Consider the following 14,689-nt stretch of genomic DNA (forward strand, 5'->3'; position numbering starts at 1 on the left):
CATAATAAACGGGTGTTGTTTTAAGCCACTGAATTTGTGATAATTGGTTACGGCACCTGTAGAAAACTAACACAATATTCAGGAGGAGATGCCTGAAAGGTAGGCATTTAGATAAGTAAGTCTGGAGTTCAGTGGAGGAGTCAGGGAAGAGATATATATTTGAGTGTCAAACACATGGTATTTAAAAGCTGGGTGAGATGCCCGTAAGGTAAAAGTGTAGAAAGAGAAGAGGAGAGTTTAGAAATAGGGCAGGAGAAGTTACCAGCGAGACTGGCAGAGGCAGCACAGAGGTGAGTTTCAAGAAAGAGGGAGTGCTCCACCGTGATACAAACTGCCGAACAGCTGAGCAAGGAGAACACAGGAAAGGAGCCCCTGGTTTGGCAGTGGGACATTGTGGGTGATTGTGACAAGCCCAGGTTTGGGGGCATGACAGGGCAGAGGCTCAGTGAAGCAGGTGGAGAGAACAGGATGTGAGAGAGGGACAGGTGTGCAGATAACTCTTCCAAGAGGTTTTGCTTTAGGAGAGCAGAGCTTTTGTGAGCAGTGGTTGTGGTTAAGAATAGAAGGAAAGGTTAGATGGAAAACATAAGGTGTGCTCTTGAAAATGAGGCAGCAGAGGGGAGAAACTGACCACATACAGCAGTGAGCATATAATGACAGGGGTTCAGTCCCTGGGTCGGGAAGATCCCCTGGAGAAGTAAATGACAACCCACTCCAGTATTCTTGCCTGGGAAATCTCATGGACAGAGGAGCCTGGCGGGCTACAATCCATGGGGTCACAGAGCTGGACATGAATGAGCAACTAAACAACAACAACACCACACACACACATATATATGTATATATACTTGTGTATATATATGTATATACAGCTGGTCTACTATTAACTGTGCAGGTATCTTATCTCTTTTTTCTTAAAATAGGATATCAATTAAATAAGCTTCAGAAAAAAATATTCAGGTTTACCTACACATAAATATAAAAGAAAATTAGAGCTTGACAAGGAATTACAATTATAAACTTCCTCCTAACATCCAAGAGAATGCCTAGGTACTTGTTCTTTTCTTATTGACATCCTACAACTGCTTATGTAGCCAGTTATAAGAGAAACCAAAGGACATTTCCTAGAAAGAAACCCCAGAACATGGTAATAATATGTGAAAACTCAAAACAGTTTTTAAAATGAACCTAAAGGGGAGTCAGTTGGGTTACCCACATAGTATTCATCTGAATATATTCATCGGAATATATATGAATACATGAACCAAGGATAGAATTCTTAACAACCTAATTTCAAGTACCTTCCTGTCTACCTCGGAGACATAACATGGACAGACTGATTCACAAAGTTATCTTGAGTGCTTAAAGAAAATGGTTCTGTTAATATATTACCATTATATAATATCCATTGTAATTTAAAATTAAGTTGTATACCCCAGTGGCACCATGCTTCTCAAAATAAAGAAGTCTGTTTTAGCCATATCATTCATAAAATAATTCCTTTCATAATAGTTCCTCTTTCAGTTGTGCATAATTTCGCGTTACCTTTCCATCGTGTGCACGTTACTTACTTACGACTACCTTCTGTCTTTTAATTGTTCTCCTTTCGTTTTTAATCACACACAGCTACACATTCACTCTCTGTGCTCTAATCTTAGTGAAAAACACACGACTTGGTCCTTAAGTGTCTCCCACACTGGAGGCAGATGCTTTAACCTCTGAGCCACCAGGGAAGCCCTAAGTGTCAATAATAACTCCCAATTCAGGAACAGCCCTGAACAGGAGAGGACAGCAGACTGGATGACCCTTTCCTCAGGACAGTTTTAAACCTTGTTCATGATAACACATACCCAGAGGTATATGTACTTGTTGGCACATGACTTACACAGCTGTTGAAGCTGAACTGTGTTCCCCACAAAACAGATGTTAAAAGTCTTAAGCCCCAGGACCTGTGAATATGACCCTATATGCAAATCAAGTCTTTGCAGATGTAGTCCTGTTAAGATACAGCCACGCTGGAATGGGGCAGGCCCTGCATTCAGTATGACTGGTGTCTTCATAAGAAGAGACACGAGCACCCGGGGAGGAGAACAGCACGAAGACACAACAGGAGAGGAGAACATCATGTGACACCGGAGACAGAAATGAAAGCCCCCCAGTTTTAACTGCCAGCCAAGGATCATCAGCAAACCATCAGAAGATAAGCAGCAAGGAAGGAACCTCCCCCAGAGCCTCCAGAGGGAGCACAGCCCTGCTGACATCTTGATTTCTAACTTAAAGCCTCCAGGGCTGTGAAACAGCACATTTCTGTCATTTTAAGGCACCCAGCTCATACTGCTTTGTTACAGAAGTCCTAGAAAACCAGTACAGTAATGAAGCACAGCCAGTGAGACTGCCTCCAGAGAGACTACCTTAAAACCATTCTAGTTTACAAAAACAAGTGAAACCACATGTTATTTTTAGTGTTTTAGCTATTTATAATAATGATTTGCAATAATGTTGTAGCCACTTGGAATCTATCGATATATATTAATATCATTGGGAACTATAGCAATAAGTGTAATAAAGGATGATGGGAATACTTCAATATTTTTGCTTTAGAAATCTAGAATGTCAACTTACACCACTGACCTGAATTTCTAAATTTGACTTTCCTAACTCTTGATTTTTGTTCAGATTAATATACTTTGATTGTAAAGTTCCTAAATCCAGCTCAAGGAGTCATGCATACAGAGTAATATCCAAACACTCTAAAGGTCTATAGTGGCTTTGTGGTTTATGTTATGCATTGAGCTTACCATCTGCACAATGGCCATAATTCTTAGTGAATTCAAAAGACATGATTTGAGCAGTCTAAGAGCATTACTGATAAGCTACATGTTATTAAGCTGATATACTTAGCCCTGTTGATTTCTGAATTCAGGGAAAAGGGGAAGCTGAGGAGGGCATAGGTAATGAATTAACTCATGTGCCATGAGCAAGGCAGCAGGGACACCATAGTGAACCAGTAGTAAATAAGATGCTCATGAGCTCATGGGTCTCACGGCGGGGGACACAGGGACACACAACACAACTAATAGCACAGTCAAGGATTTAAGTGCAATTGGGCCAAGTGCTGCAAAGGCACAGAATGATACAAGAACAAACCCTGGAGTACCTTCCTTGAGAAAGTGAAAGCAGAGTGAGCTCTGAAAGCCTCAGAAGGCTGTAGTCTTATGTTCCCATGTTCCAAGGGGGTACAGGAGGAACCTCTGGCAGAGGAAGCCTAACCTAGTCAGGAAAGAGTGAGAAGGTCCGTGTGCCTGGAGAGCCGCGGTGGGGGAAGGGGATGGCATGAATGGCAGAATGGCAAGGCAGGCGGGGCCAGACCACACAGGACCTCTAGGTCTGTCCTGCACATCCCCCCATACCCACCAGGCTGCCAACCAGCTTCCGACCCCTCTGCAGCATGGAAACAGGGATGGTCTTACTTGATCTTGACTCCAAAGTGACCCCCATGCTCCCCACTTCCTGCTGTTCATGCTTTCGTGTGATAGATATCCTGGGTTATGTAGTGAATTGTTTCTCTCTAAAAAGATATACTGAAGCCCTAAACCCCAATATCCATTAATGTAATCTTATTTGAAATTAGGGTCTTTTCAGACATAATCAAGTTATGTGTGCTCAGTTGCATTTGATTCTTTGTGACCGCATAGACTGTAGCCCACCAGGCTCCTCTGTCCATGGGATTTTCCAAGCAAAAATACTGGAATGGGTTGCTATTTCCTTCTCCAAAGGATCTTCCTGACCCAGGAATCAAACCAGGTCTCCTGCATTTCCTGCATTGGTAGGCGGATTCTTTACCATTACACCCCCTGGGAAGCCTGAATCAAGTTAAGATAATGCCATACTGAATTAGGGTAGACCCTAATCCAATTAGGGCTTTGCAGGTGGCACTAGTGGTAAAGAACGGGCCTGCCAATGCAGGAGACATAAGAGACACGGATTTGATCCCTGGGTCAAGGATCCCCTGGAGAAGGAGATAGCAACCACCCCAGTATTCTTGCATGGAAAATCCCATGGACAGAGGAGGCTGGCGGGCTACAGCCCATGTCACAAAGGGTCGGACACAACTGAAGTGACTGAGTGTGCATGCGTGCTAATCCAATGTGACTGGTGTTCTTACAGGAAGAGGGAAACTTGACACAGACCTAGACACAGAGGAAGAAGACCGTGTGACAATGGAAGCAAGACAGCTGCAAGCCAAGGAACACCGAGGACTGCTGGCAAAATATCAGAAGCTGGGAAGAAGCATTCTCCTCTGTGGACTTCAGAGTGAACTTGGCTCTGCTGACAACTTGACGCCGACCTTCTACCACTGAACTGTGAGATAAGTTTCTGTTGTTTTACATCACCTAGTTCTTGGTATTCTGTTGCAGCAGCCTTAGGAAACTGTCACAGATTTTGCTTCTGTGTGAGTGGGACCATGATTTGCTTCTGAGCAATGGTATATGGCAAAGTGATGGCATGTCACCCCACAGTTACATTATGTTATATAAGACTGTCTTGCCAGAAGACTCATTCCAGAGACCCTTTCCCATGCCAGTGATGAAGACGCAAGCTGCCATGAGCCCTACAAGGAACAAGTCCACAACGAACTGAATTCCCCCAACAAGCACATGAGCAGGGAAGCAGATCCTCCCCGAATCAGGCCTCCGGAAGAGACCACAATCTGACTGACATCTCCACTACAACTTGGTGAGACCCTCTGCAGAGAACCTGGCTAAACTGTGCCTGGAATTCTGACTCAGAGAAATCATGAGATAATGAATATATGTTGCTTTAAGCTCTCAATTTTTCAGTAATTTGTTAGATAGCACAGAAAACGAATATGCCTGCACAGTAGTATAGCAAACCGCCTTTGCATTCTCTCTGGGCACGGAAAAGGCTGAAGGCTGACTCTTTTGTGGATGTTTTCATGTACTCTCCTGAGGTTTCCAGCACTGGGGACAGCTGCAGTTCCCTTGGTGTGGGCACAGGCATCTTCTCACATCAGGCATTTTCCTGCGACTCCTTCCTTGGGAAGCCGGTGATCAACCACCTCCTGGTTCCCGCTGCTATGGTCCCTCTGGCCAGGACCTAGGCCAGTGCCATGCCAGCACCCTCCCCCACGGGGCCCACCTCTGGCCACCTGGTAGGTCTAATGATCCTTTGGCTTAACCAACTCTAGGAGGGGAGGCCATTCCCAACATGGCAACTCAGCCCATCCCTCTGCTTCAGCTTTGCCACACAGCAGCTCCACCGGGTCCCTCCAACGAAAGAACACTACATTAAGCCTGCCCAGAGTCCAGTTCTCTCCAGGCTGGAGGTTAAGAAGCAGGGGTGGGGGACAGTCACTGCGTAGCGAAAACTCAAAGAATCTCTTTGCCGATCTCTCTTCTCTACACTTTGTAAACGTTTTTATCTTTAATCTAGTTCAAGAGTCCAAGACTCACAAAATCAACCTGAGCTCTTCCTTTAAAAATTCTGTGCACGGGACCTGTCTCACAATCACTTTGGTGGGTGACATCAGAACGGAGGCAGAACAAGTGTCATTTTAACCACCTGTTGCTGTTAGTACTCCCAAGTCATAAAATAAGAAAAGACTAAAATTTAGTGTTAATGTTACTTCCCATTTCTAGCTGACATTTAAAAGAATCAGTGATTTCACATTCTTAGACAAATGTTAAAATGATGAACTCTATTTAAAAATAATTACTCAACACTCTTAAATTGATCTATGTATTACCAGGGCTTCCCGGGTGGCTCAGCTGGTAAAGAATCCGCCTGCAATGGAGGAGGCCTGGGTTCGATCCCTGGGTCAGGAAGATCTCCTGAAGAAGGAAAAAGGCTACCTACTCCAGTATTCTGGCCTAGAGAATTCCATGGGCTGTATAGTCCGTAGGGTTGCAAAGAGTGGGATGCGACAGAGTGACTTTCATTTTCATTATAAGCAGAAACCAGGAATGAGGCAGAAGCCAAGGAATTACAGTACTGTGAAGTATATAAAAGCTCCAGTTATGGGTGGCCCAAGTGCCCTACTTAAAATACAAAGTTTATTCATTCATTTACTGCATATTTACTGAGCGCCTCCTAAGTGACAGATTCTGTTTTATTTAAACTTTTAAAATATTTAACTTTGACATTACCTTTCCAGTTAGCTTTAAAAACAGGGATATGTAAAAGAGAAAAATGTGCATCAGGGTAAGTCTCAGAAATGCATATAACTCCAGGATTACCTGAAAAGGCATTGCTGTAATATCGAGATAGGGTCTGCATGATGTCTTTTGAGTGCTGGGTCCACGGTGCTATCTTTCTGTAGGTTTTTACACGATGAACAAGTTGGGAACCACCATACTGAAGGGACAGCGTATCCCCATGGTCTTCATAGAGTTCCTCAAACAACCTAAGAAGCCCAAGTAAAACACACAAACACTAAAGAATTTCATCCAAAGTATTATACACCTTATTCACTTAGCTACAAACTCAAAACAAGTCTTGTCCTACATGAATTCCTCTGAGCCTTTCTTTTCAAGTAGACTCTTCAACATCTTGAAGATAAATACATATACAAAATGTATTATATTTTATAGTAATAGTCCAATAAGCAACAAAGTCACAGAAAACTCTAAGAAAAAAAAAAGAAGCAGGGGGACCAAAAAGGCATAACCCACCCAAGGCTAGACCAAGGTGGTTCCACTCTCTTAAAAGATTCCTAACTTTCTGCAGCCTGCCAGCTCAATTTACCTCCCATGACAGAATTTCCTGTTCTCTCTGAATTGCCTTTGCAAGAAAGGACAAGCTCTTGTCACATCAAACCATATTCTTTCCTAGAAATACATGTTTGAAACTTATGTTTCTTCAAGTGCCTGTTAAGGTTTTTTAAAGCAGTGATGGCTGAGATCTGGCCATTTGTGAGCTGAGCACTCTTATGGACACAGCCTTGATGACTATCTCAGAGGACTGATAATAGCCATCACTGCCTTTCAAGAAACACTACTTCATGCACTGTCATGGACCCAATGGACAGTGAAATAACAGTGTTTCTTACCGAAGAACCAATCTTTTATCTATCTTACCTGTTTAATTCAAAATATATGAAGACATATTACTTTTTTCCTAACACAGTCTGAGATCTTTTCTTTTTTTAAAGAAACTCACTAGTTTGGATTTATCTAAAGTACACAGTGTTTTTTGATAATTAACATGAATAGGAAAACAAAACCATGGCAACAACACACAGGGCTTTAATAGAAATAGATGTTACCAAATTTAAATAACGTCTTTTAACAACATAATTTTTGAGAAGCCAAAGGGGGAAATAAGTTCATAAAAGTCCTTTATGATTAATCAAGTTTGCTTTCTGTCATTACCAGCATTTGAAAGGCAAAAAAAAAAATAAGGCTTACCTAACTGCATCTGTATCAAATTGTAGATTTGGTTTGTCAATTAAGCCTAAGGAGTACAGTTGATAAGCCAAAGCACATTTCCCCACCATAAACTGTGCTGTGTTGGTGCGATCCAAACAGTCCACACAGTTGGTTCTAAGAACACCAGTCTAAAGAGAAACACCTTAAATGGTCAATCATTATTCAGTCATCAGAACTACTTCCATCCTACTCAAGATTTCTTTAAGAAGACAAGCTGCAAGTAGGGTGTTATTCCTGAACAAATAATGAAGCATTTTTTTCATTATAAAAGGTTATATTAAAAAAAAAAAGGTTATATTTGCTATTTACAATATTGCTCCAATAGCATCATTATACCTTCTAGTCTATATTTGAATTTTTCTATAGTTTAACAAGATAAAACAAATAGCTAACATTTTCCACATGTACCAATTAGTTAAATATGTGCTTTTCCTCCTGGTCTATCTCCTTTACTGTACAAACCAAAATATTTAGTGACTGAGGGGCTGTTTCATTCTTAAAGCATAATTAATATATATAGTGATTATCTGGCTCATTTTCCAAAGTCCTTCTAATTTATTCTTTACACATTTCTGTTTATGTTTCTATTTCCAATAATTTTATATTATGTGGAAAAAATCTATGAAAGTGAAAGTTGCTCAGTTGTGTCTGACTCTTTGTGACCCCATGGACTATAGAGTCCATGGAATTCTCCAGGACAGAATACTGGAGTGGGTAGCCTTTCCCTTCTTCAGGGGATCTTCCCAACCCAGAGATCAAACCCAGGTCTCCAGCATTGCAGGTGGATTCTTTACTAGGCTGAGCCACAAGGGAAGTCCAAGAATACTGGAGTGGGTAGCCTGTCCCTTCTCTAGTGGGTCTTCTCAACTCAGGAATTGAACCCGGGTCTCCTGCACTGCTATCAGGGAAGCCCCCCCAAAAATCTACAGGCTATTACTATTTCAGCCACACATCCTTTTCAAGAGTTAAACACTAGCTGTAAGGCATTAAAACTTGTTCTCAAATGATTAATAATGTTGCATTCAGTAAGAAGTATCTCTCTCCATGGTTGCTTTCAGAAAACATCACACACAGTGAATACAGATTCTGTTCATTATTAACACAATGTCATCTATACCTGCAGGCGACCAGTGGGAATCACGCATCCTCCTAGTTCATTCCACCTGTGTTTAAAAATACATGCTTTAATTTTACAATATTTAATAACATAATCTATATTCATATTTGGTACCAGCTCTTTATTAAGAATCAAAGTAATAGGGCTGAATGCCCCTGAATAATCAGTTGATTCAGTTTACTTTCTCAGTAAGTGAATTTGCAAATAACAGAGATGGAATGCTACCCATGCTCTCCTCAAAGGGAGGCCTGGAAAGGAGCATCTTAACCTGCTTCGGCCCCACACACCCGCATTTTGTCACCCACGTTCATCCAAAATCTCTTACTTTAATTTAAGCTCATTTCCTGTTTGGTCTCTATAGACATGAATAATAATTGCAGATCCACTTTATAATACAATCTACCAGGCCTGCTCCTTCTCCCCTCGACTTTAGGAGGTTCTACTTCCTTCAGCTTTTCTTCGTGGAGCTTTGCTACAGTCCTTTCATTGTTTTTACAAACTTCTTTATTATTTTCCTTTCCACATGTTTTCTCCATGTGCCAATGAAGGCATGAGGAAATATTCTATTATAAGCACTATGTAATGGCATTAATCTTTTAATTATTTAAAAGAAGGTGCAGTGCAGAAAAAGAGTTAACACAGCAGGCCTGACTGCTATCCTCAGAAAGGCCCGCTTACAAGGCTGGCCCTTGGCTGGCGCTGGGAACTTTAATTTCCACTATTCCCAGAACAGATAAGCATGGCTCGTGGTGCCTAAGCTGTCTGTAGAAACAACGTGGTTTGCTGAACAGCCTTTCCTTCTGGGAGCCTGAAATTTTGGTAGCTGCCAGGCAGAGCTGCCTGTGGGACCACTTCTAGTAAAAACCCTGGCACTGAGTCTTTAATCATTTCCCCTGGTTGGCAACACTTCACGTTCGCTGTCACAAGTTGCTGGGGGAATTGAACATACTTTGTGTGACTCCACCAGGAGAGGACTCTGGAAGCGAGTGCCTCATTTCCTCTGGACTTTGTCCCATGTGCTTTCTTCCTTGGCTAATTTTGCTTTGTTTTGCTTGTTCACAATAAAACATAGCCAAGAGGACAACAATACAGTGCGACCCCTGAGTTCTCTTAGGAAATCACAGAGCCCGGGAGGGGTCTTAGGGACCCTGGTCACAGGTGCCCTGCAATTCAAACTATAACAGTAGGATTACTTGCAAAGATGTACACATTAATAATTGGTTAGGTGTTTTTTTTTCCCTTGCTTTTTGCATGTTTTTTCTTTACCATTATAGTTAACTTTGTTAACTGAAAATAAAATGCTGGAAATACATAATATTGGTTCTTTAAAGATAAATTAAGCACAGATGCTTGATCTGAACAAGCTCACAAAGTAGTAATGAAGAAAGATTTGTGAGCAAATAACTATAATACAGTGATAAATTTCATTAAAATGTTAGTATAGACTGGTCTGACTCTTTGGGACCCCATGGACTGTAGCCCACTAGGCTCCTCTGTCCATGGGATTTTCCAGGCAAGAATACTGGAGTGGATTGCCATTTCCTTCTCCAGGGGATCTTCCTGGCCCAGGGATTGAACCCGGGTCTCCTGCAGGCAGATTCTTTACTGTTTCAGCCACCAAGGAAGCCCCAGTGAAGAAAGATCTGTGAGCAAATAACTAATACAGTGACAAATTTCATTAAAATGTTAGTATAAATACTAATCTATAGATGGGTGCATAAGAAAAAAATTTCCTGCTATTTAATACTGAAACACAGAATTCATTACAGAAAGTTTTATTTTACAGAAATACTTTATGTAACATTTATTCTAAGAAGCAAGAGATTCTGTGGCTTCTATCTCAAGGTATGTAGCTGCCAGGAGAATCTCCCACCCTCATGAATGTTCATTCCACAAACACATGGACAGGGTGTCGTCTCCCCAAAGGAATAAAGTCATCTATCTTCCAAGAAGTACAAACTGCTCATGTCTAGAATACTTTTTGTCTATAAGAGCTAACTTCTTGATATCTTTTAGGGTTTAAAACACCATACGTACTTTTCATCTGGCCGCAGAATGCTACAGTAAGAATCGGGGCGGTTTACAAAGAAGCCTGTTTTCTTCACCACGCTTTCTGCAATCACATTCAGGCGATCTAGAACATTACACAGCTTGCTGAGAACAAGGAAGAAGAGTAAGAGAAGTGAGAAGGGCCCGACTCTTAACATGCACCTATGCTTATACCTAAAGCAAAGGCTACAGTAATGATACTTGGGAATGCAATTTTTTAAATCTCTGGTTTGTACTCAATAGGGACATTGTAAGAATTAATTTCTAGAATGCAAGGTGTACTCAATAACTAGCAAGATTTGGCACAAGAAGGGCCTGTCACTCAATAGCAACTATTGGCAAGCCTTAAACTTGGCACATGGCATCTCCCAGCAAGAGCCTTTTCCGAAGCCTTTCACTCCCCAAGAGTGGAGTCAGTGAAGTCAACACGCAGTCATGAAATGTGAAGAGAGCACAATGCTCAGTGGAGCTGTTCGGGAAGAAAACACTGGTAAGTAAATTACTATGAATGGCAACAACCAGTAACCAGGCTTATACTCTGGGAAGTGTGTGTATGTGTGTGTGCACGTGCATGGATCTAACTACATGAAATGATTCAGAGAAAAGTACAATGAGTCAAGTGCAAAACAATACAGTGACATTAAGAAAATGAGAGAGCGAGACCTTGATGTGAACCTAGCGTTTGTATGACGCCCAGCAAGTGAGTCAAAGGACAGTGCAAGGTTAATGAGAGTTCCTTGGAAGAGATGAGTTTTGAATCAGAACTTGACGGTAAGAGAGGTGGGAAAGCACCCTGGGGAGGAGGGAGGAGGAGTGGAAGGAGAGGAAACAATAGGAACAAAGGGTCCAGAACTGGACTTCGGCTGCTACGCTGGAGACAGAACATGACGGTTAGCTTTTCAGAAGCAGAATAGCCCTGGGAATAAAGGAGTTATTACATTCTGGAACCAACCAGATGTTAGGGCTTTCACATTACACCAAGGGGTCTGGATTTACTATAAATGGTGGGAGTTAGTGCTGGCTCACCCATGAGTGAGAACATCTGAAAGTGGCGTCTGAGAAAGGAATTAAACAGGGAGATAGAATGAAATAGAAAAAAAAAAAAAAGGTGAAACTAATGCCTTTGAGGAGAAGCAGCAGAGGAGAGGTGTTCTGAAGTCACTAGATACTTCAAAGAGAATTTGCAAATGGTAAAAATGGTGGGCAAAAAGAGTTTGATCAAGTAATTTAAGCCCTCTAATTATACACCAGCAGTTAAACAGCCCCTCAAGCAGGTTCACAAAGGAAAATAAGAGTAATTTTACAGGGGAGGTTGCTTCCTGCTATTCTACATCACAAGAAGAGGAAAACCTAAGCAGACAGACGAGCATCTGCTCACCTTTTGGTGTACTTCGCCATGTCCCACGGAATATAAATAATCGTGTGCTCGGGAGGCAAAAACTGGTTGAGGTAGGTCACAGCAGCTACAAGCTCTTCGCTCAGAATTCTCTCATGCTTCCTTTTTTCTCGTTCCTTTTCCAAAAATTAAACATCGTCAGTGTTCAAACTGTCTTAAACTGGAGAAACAGACTTTTAACATAACTTTGCCACTAAGGCAAGACAAAAAGATGAAGTGCTAAATATAAAAAAAATGAAACCTACCTTATTAAGGTTAAAATAAATGCAAAGAAATAAATACGCCACTGAATTACGATCAACAGACAACGAGCACTAAAGACTCAAGGAGATCAGATTTCTTGCTCGTAACCTCCTGCAGTCCCAACAAGTCCAGCTCAGCCCACACAGGCCTGTCCTACATCCCCCACACCCCATTGTGGCAAAGGAAAACTCCCCAAAGACCAGAAGAAAGGACCCCCAAGCCCCAGTCAGCTCAGGACCAGACAGAAATCAAGTGGGCTTGGATGAATAATCCCCAAACTGGCAGAGCGGACAGCGTTTTCATAGCCTTTCATATGATTTTAAACTTGACTCTCATAAAATCCCCTGGAGGTAGCCAAGGCAGTCATGTCTTCCCCTTTTACGCTGTGGCTGAATGTACTAAAGCTGAGAGGGGTGGATGGGACTACATCTGAGCAGTCCACCTCCTTGCCTGCCTGCTGTAGCTCCGGAGAGACCACACTGCCTCCCATTCAAGAGGAGCTGGTGTGTTATTACTCAGCTGTGAGCTTGGAGCTCATTCTCTGCCTCCTACCAGCCAGTTGAGACCCTCTCAACTTTTCTGAATTTCCTCATCTATAAAATGGGTAAGAAGAAGAAATACAGATGGCTAACAAACACATGAAAAGATGCTCAACATCACTCATTATCAGAGAAATGCAAATCAAAACCACAACGAGGTACCATTACACGCCAGTCAGGATGGCTGCTATCCAAAAGTCTACAAGCAATAAATGATGGAGAGGGTGTGGAGAAAAGGGAACCCTCTTACACTGTTGGTGGGAATGCAAACTAGTACAGCCACTATGGAGAACAGTGTGGAGATTCCTTAAAAACCTGGAAATAGAACTGCCATATGACCCAGCAATCCCACTCCTGGGCATACACACTGAGGAAACCAGATCTGAAAGAGACACGTGCACCCCAATGTTCATCGCAGCACTGTTTATAATAGCCAGGGCATGGAAGCAACCTAGATGCCCATCAGCAGACCAATGGATAAGAAAGCTATGGTACATATACACCATGGAATATTACTCAGCCATTAAAAAGAATACATTTGAATCAGTTCTAATGAGATGGATGAAACTGGAGCCCATTATACAGAGTGAAGTAAGCCGGAAAGATAAACACCAATACAGTATACTAACGCATATATATGGAATTTAGAAAGATGGTAACAATAACCCTATATGAGAAACAGAAAAAGAGACACAGATGTATAGAACAGAATTTTGGACTCTGTGGGAGAAGGCGAGGGTGGGATGATCTGAGAGAATAGCATTGAAACATATATATTATCTATGGTGAAACAGATCACCAGCCCAGGTTGGATGCATGAGATAAGTGCTCGGGGCTGGTGCCCTGGGAAGACCCAAAGGGAGGGGATGGGGAGGGAGGCGGGAGGGGGGATCAGGATGGGGAACACATGTAAATCCATGGCTGATTCATGTCAATGTATGGCAAAAACCACTACAATACTGTAAAGTAATTAGCCTCCAACTAATAAAAATAAATGAAAAAAATAAAAATTAAAAAAAATAAATAAAACGGGTAACAGTAGCACCTCCCTTAAAGGATTACTGTGAGGTTTAAATGAGATGAAACATCGTAATTTCTTAACAGAGCATCTGATGCATGGTAAATATTAATACAAAACAGACCATTTGTATTATTATTCTGATCAGGACTTTACTCAGAAACAAACATGAAAACAAAAAGTAACTCAGCAATACGGACTATTACTGGCATCAAGATAGGTCTACGCTGTTTTCAACCATGGTGGTTACTTTTCAACTGTCATGAATTTAATTAGATAATCACCAAGGAAACAAAAGAAAACGTATCTATTTTGCACAACTGTATATATCAAATGGAGGAATTAGAGTTAAGACCAGTGATAAATCAGTTTTAGGTGAACAAATATTAGCTTATTTTTACATCTGAGAAAATTAAATTACATACCTGGAATTTTTCTCAAAAGTATTTTAAACCAACTAGAGAAACAAAAAGTTTGTGAATTTCTTATGTCAAATCTGACATTTAAGGAGATGCAGAGGTAAGGTTATTTCATCAACTTTGGATCATCTCTATGCAAAGAGCATGCTTTATGCAGTCTGCCCACAGTGGATTCGTTACTGAATTGTTTAATCAACTATCCTTGGGTCACAGACTCGTTTAACAACCAGATGAAAACTACATATGCAAATGACTTTGTACATCATTTCAAAGGGTTCAGAGATCCTCCCAATAGCCGTCCAAGGCCCCCAGATTAAAGTCCTTTGATGGATAATGACATCAGACCCTTGGTTGGCTTCCTATTGATCCTGAGCAGCAGCACTGAAGGTGTAAGGATTGCTGCAAAATTTTTGTCAAGCAGTGTCTCAAACTTACACACAGGGGGGAAGGAGGTGGGAAG

General features: G+C 41.6%; 1 protein-coding gene across 1 annotated transcript in view; it reads right to left on the reverse strand.

The window, feature by feature from the left end:
* Nucleotides 1-14,689, reverse strand: part of FIG4 (FIG4 phosphoinositide 5-phosphatase) — a 174,623-nt gene that overhangs the window by 75,459 nt on the left and 84,475 nt on the right. Inside the window, exons 11-15 of the mRNA XM_043890083.1 lie at nt 11,993-12,126; nt 10,603-10,719; nt 8,566-8,611; nt 7,428-7,576; nt 6,258-6,424 (exon numbers count right to left, since the gene is read on the reverse strand). Of these exons, the coding sequence (XP_043746018.1) occupies nt 6,258-6,424; nt 7,428-7,576; nt 8,566-8,611; nt 10,603-10,719; nt 11,993-12,126 (613 nt within the window). The remainder of the gene's footprint in view (nt 1-6,257; nt 6,425-7,427; nt 7,577-8,565; nt 8,612-10,602; nt 10,720-11,992; nt 12,127-14,689) is intronic.

The sequence above is a fragment of the Cervus elaphus genome, chromosome 28 (assembly GCF_910594005.1).
Source record: "Cervus elaphus chromosome 28, mCerEla1.1, whole genome shotgun sequence".
Classification (NCBI taxonomy): Eukaryota; Metazoa; Chordata; class Mammalia; order Artiodactyla; family Cervidae; genus Cervus; species Cervus elaphus.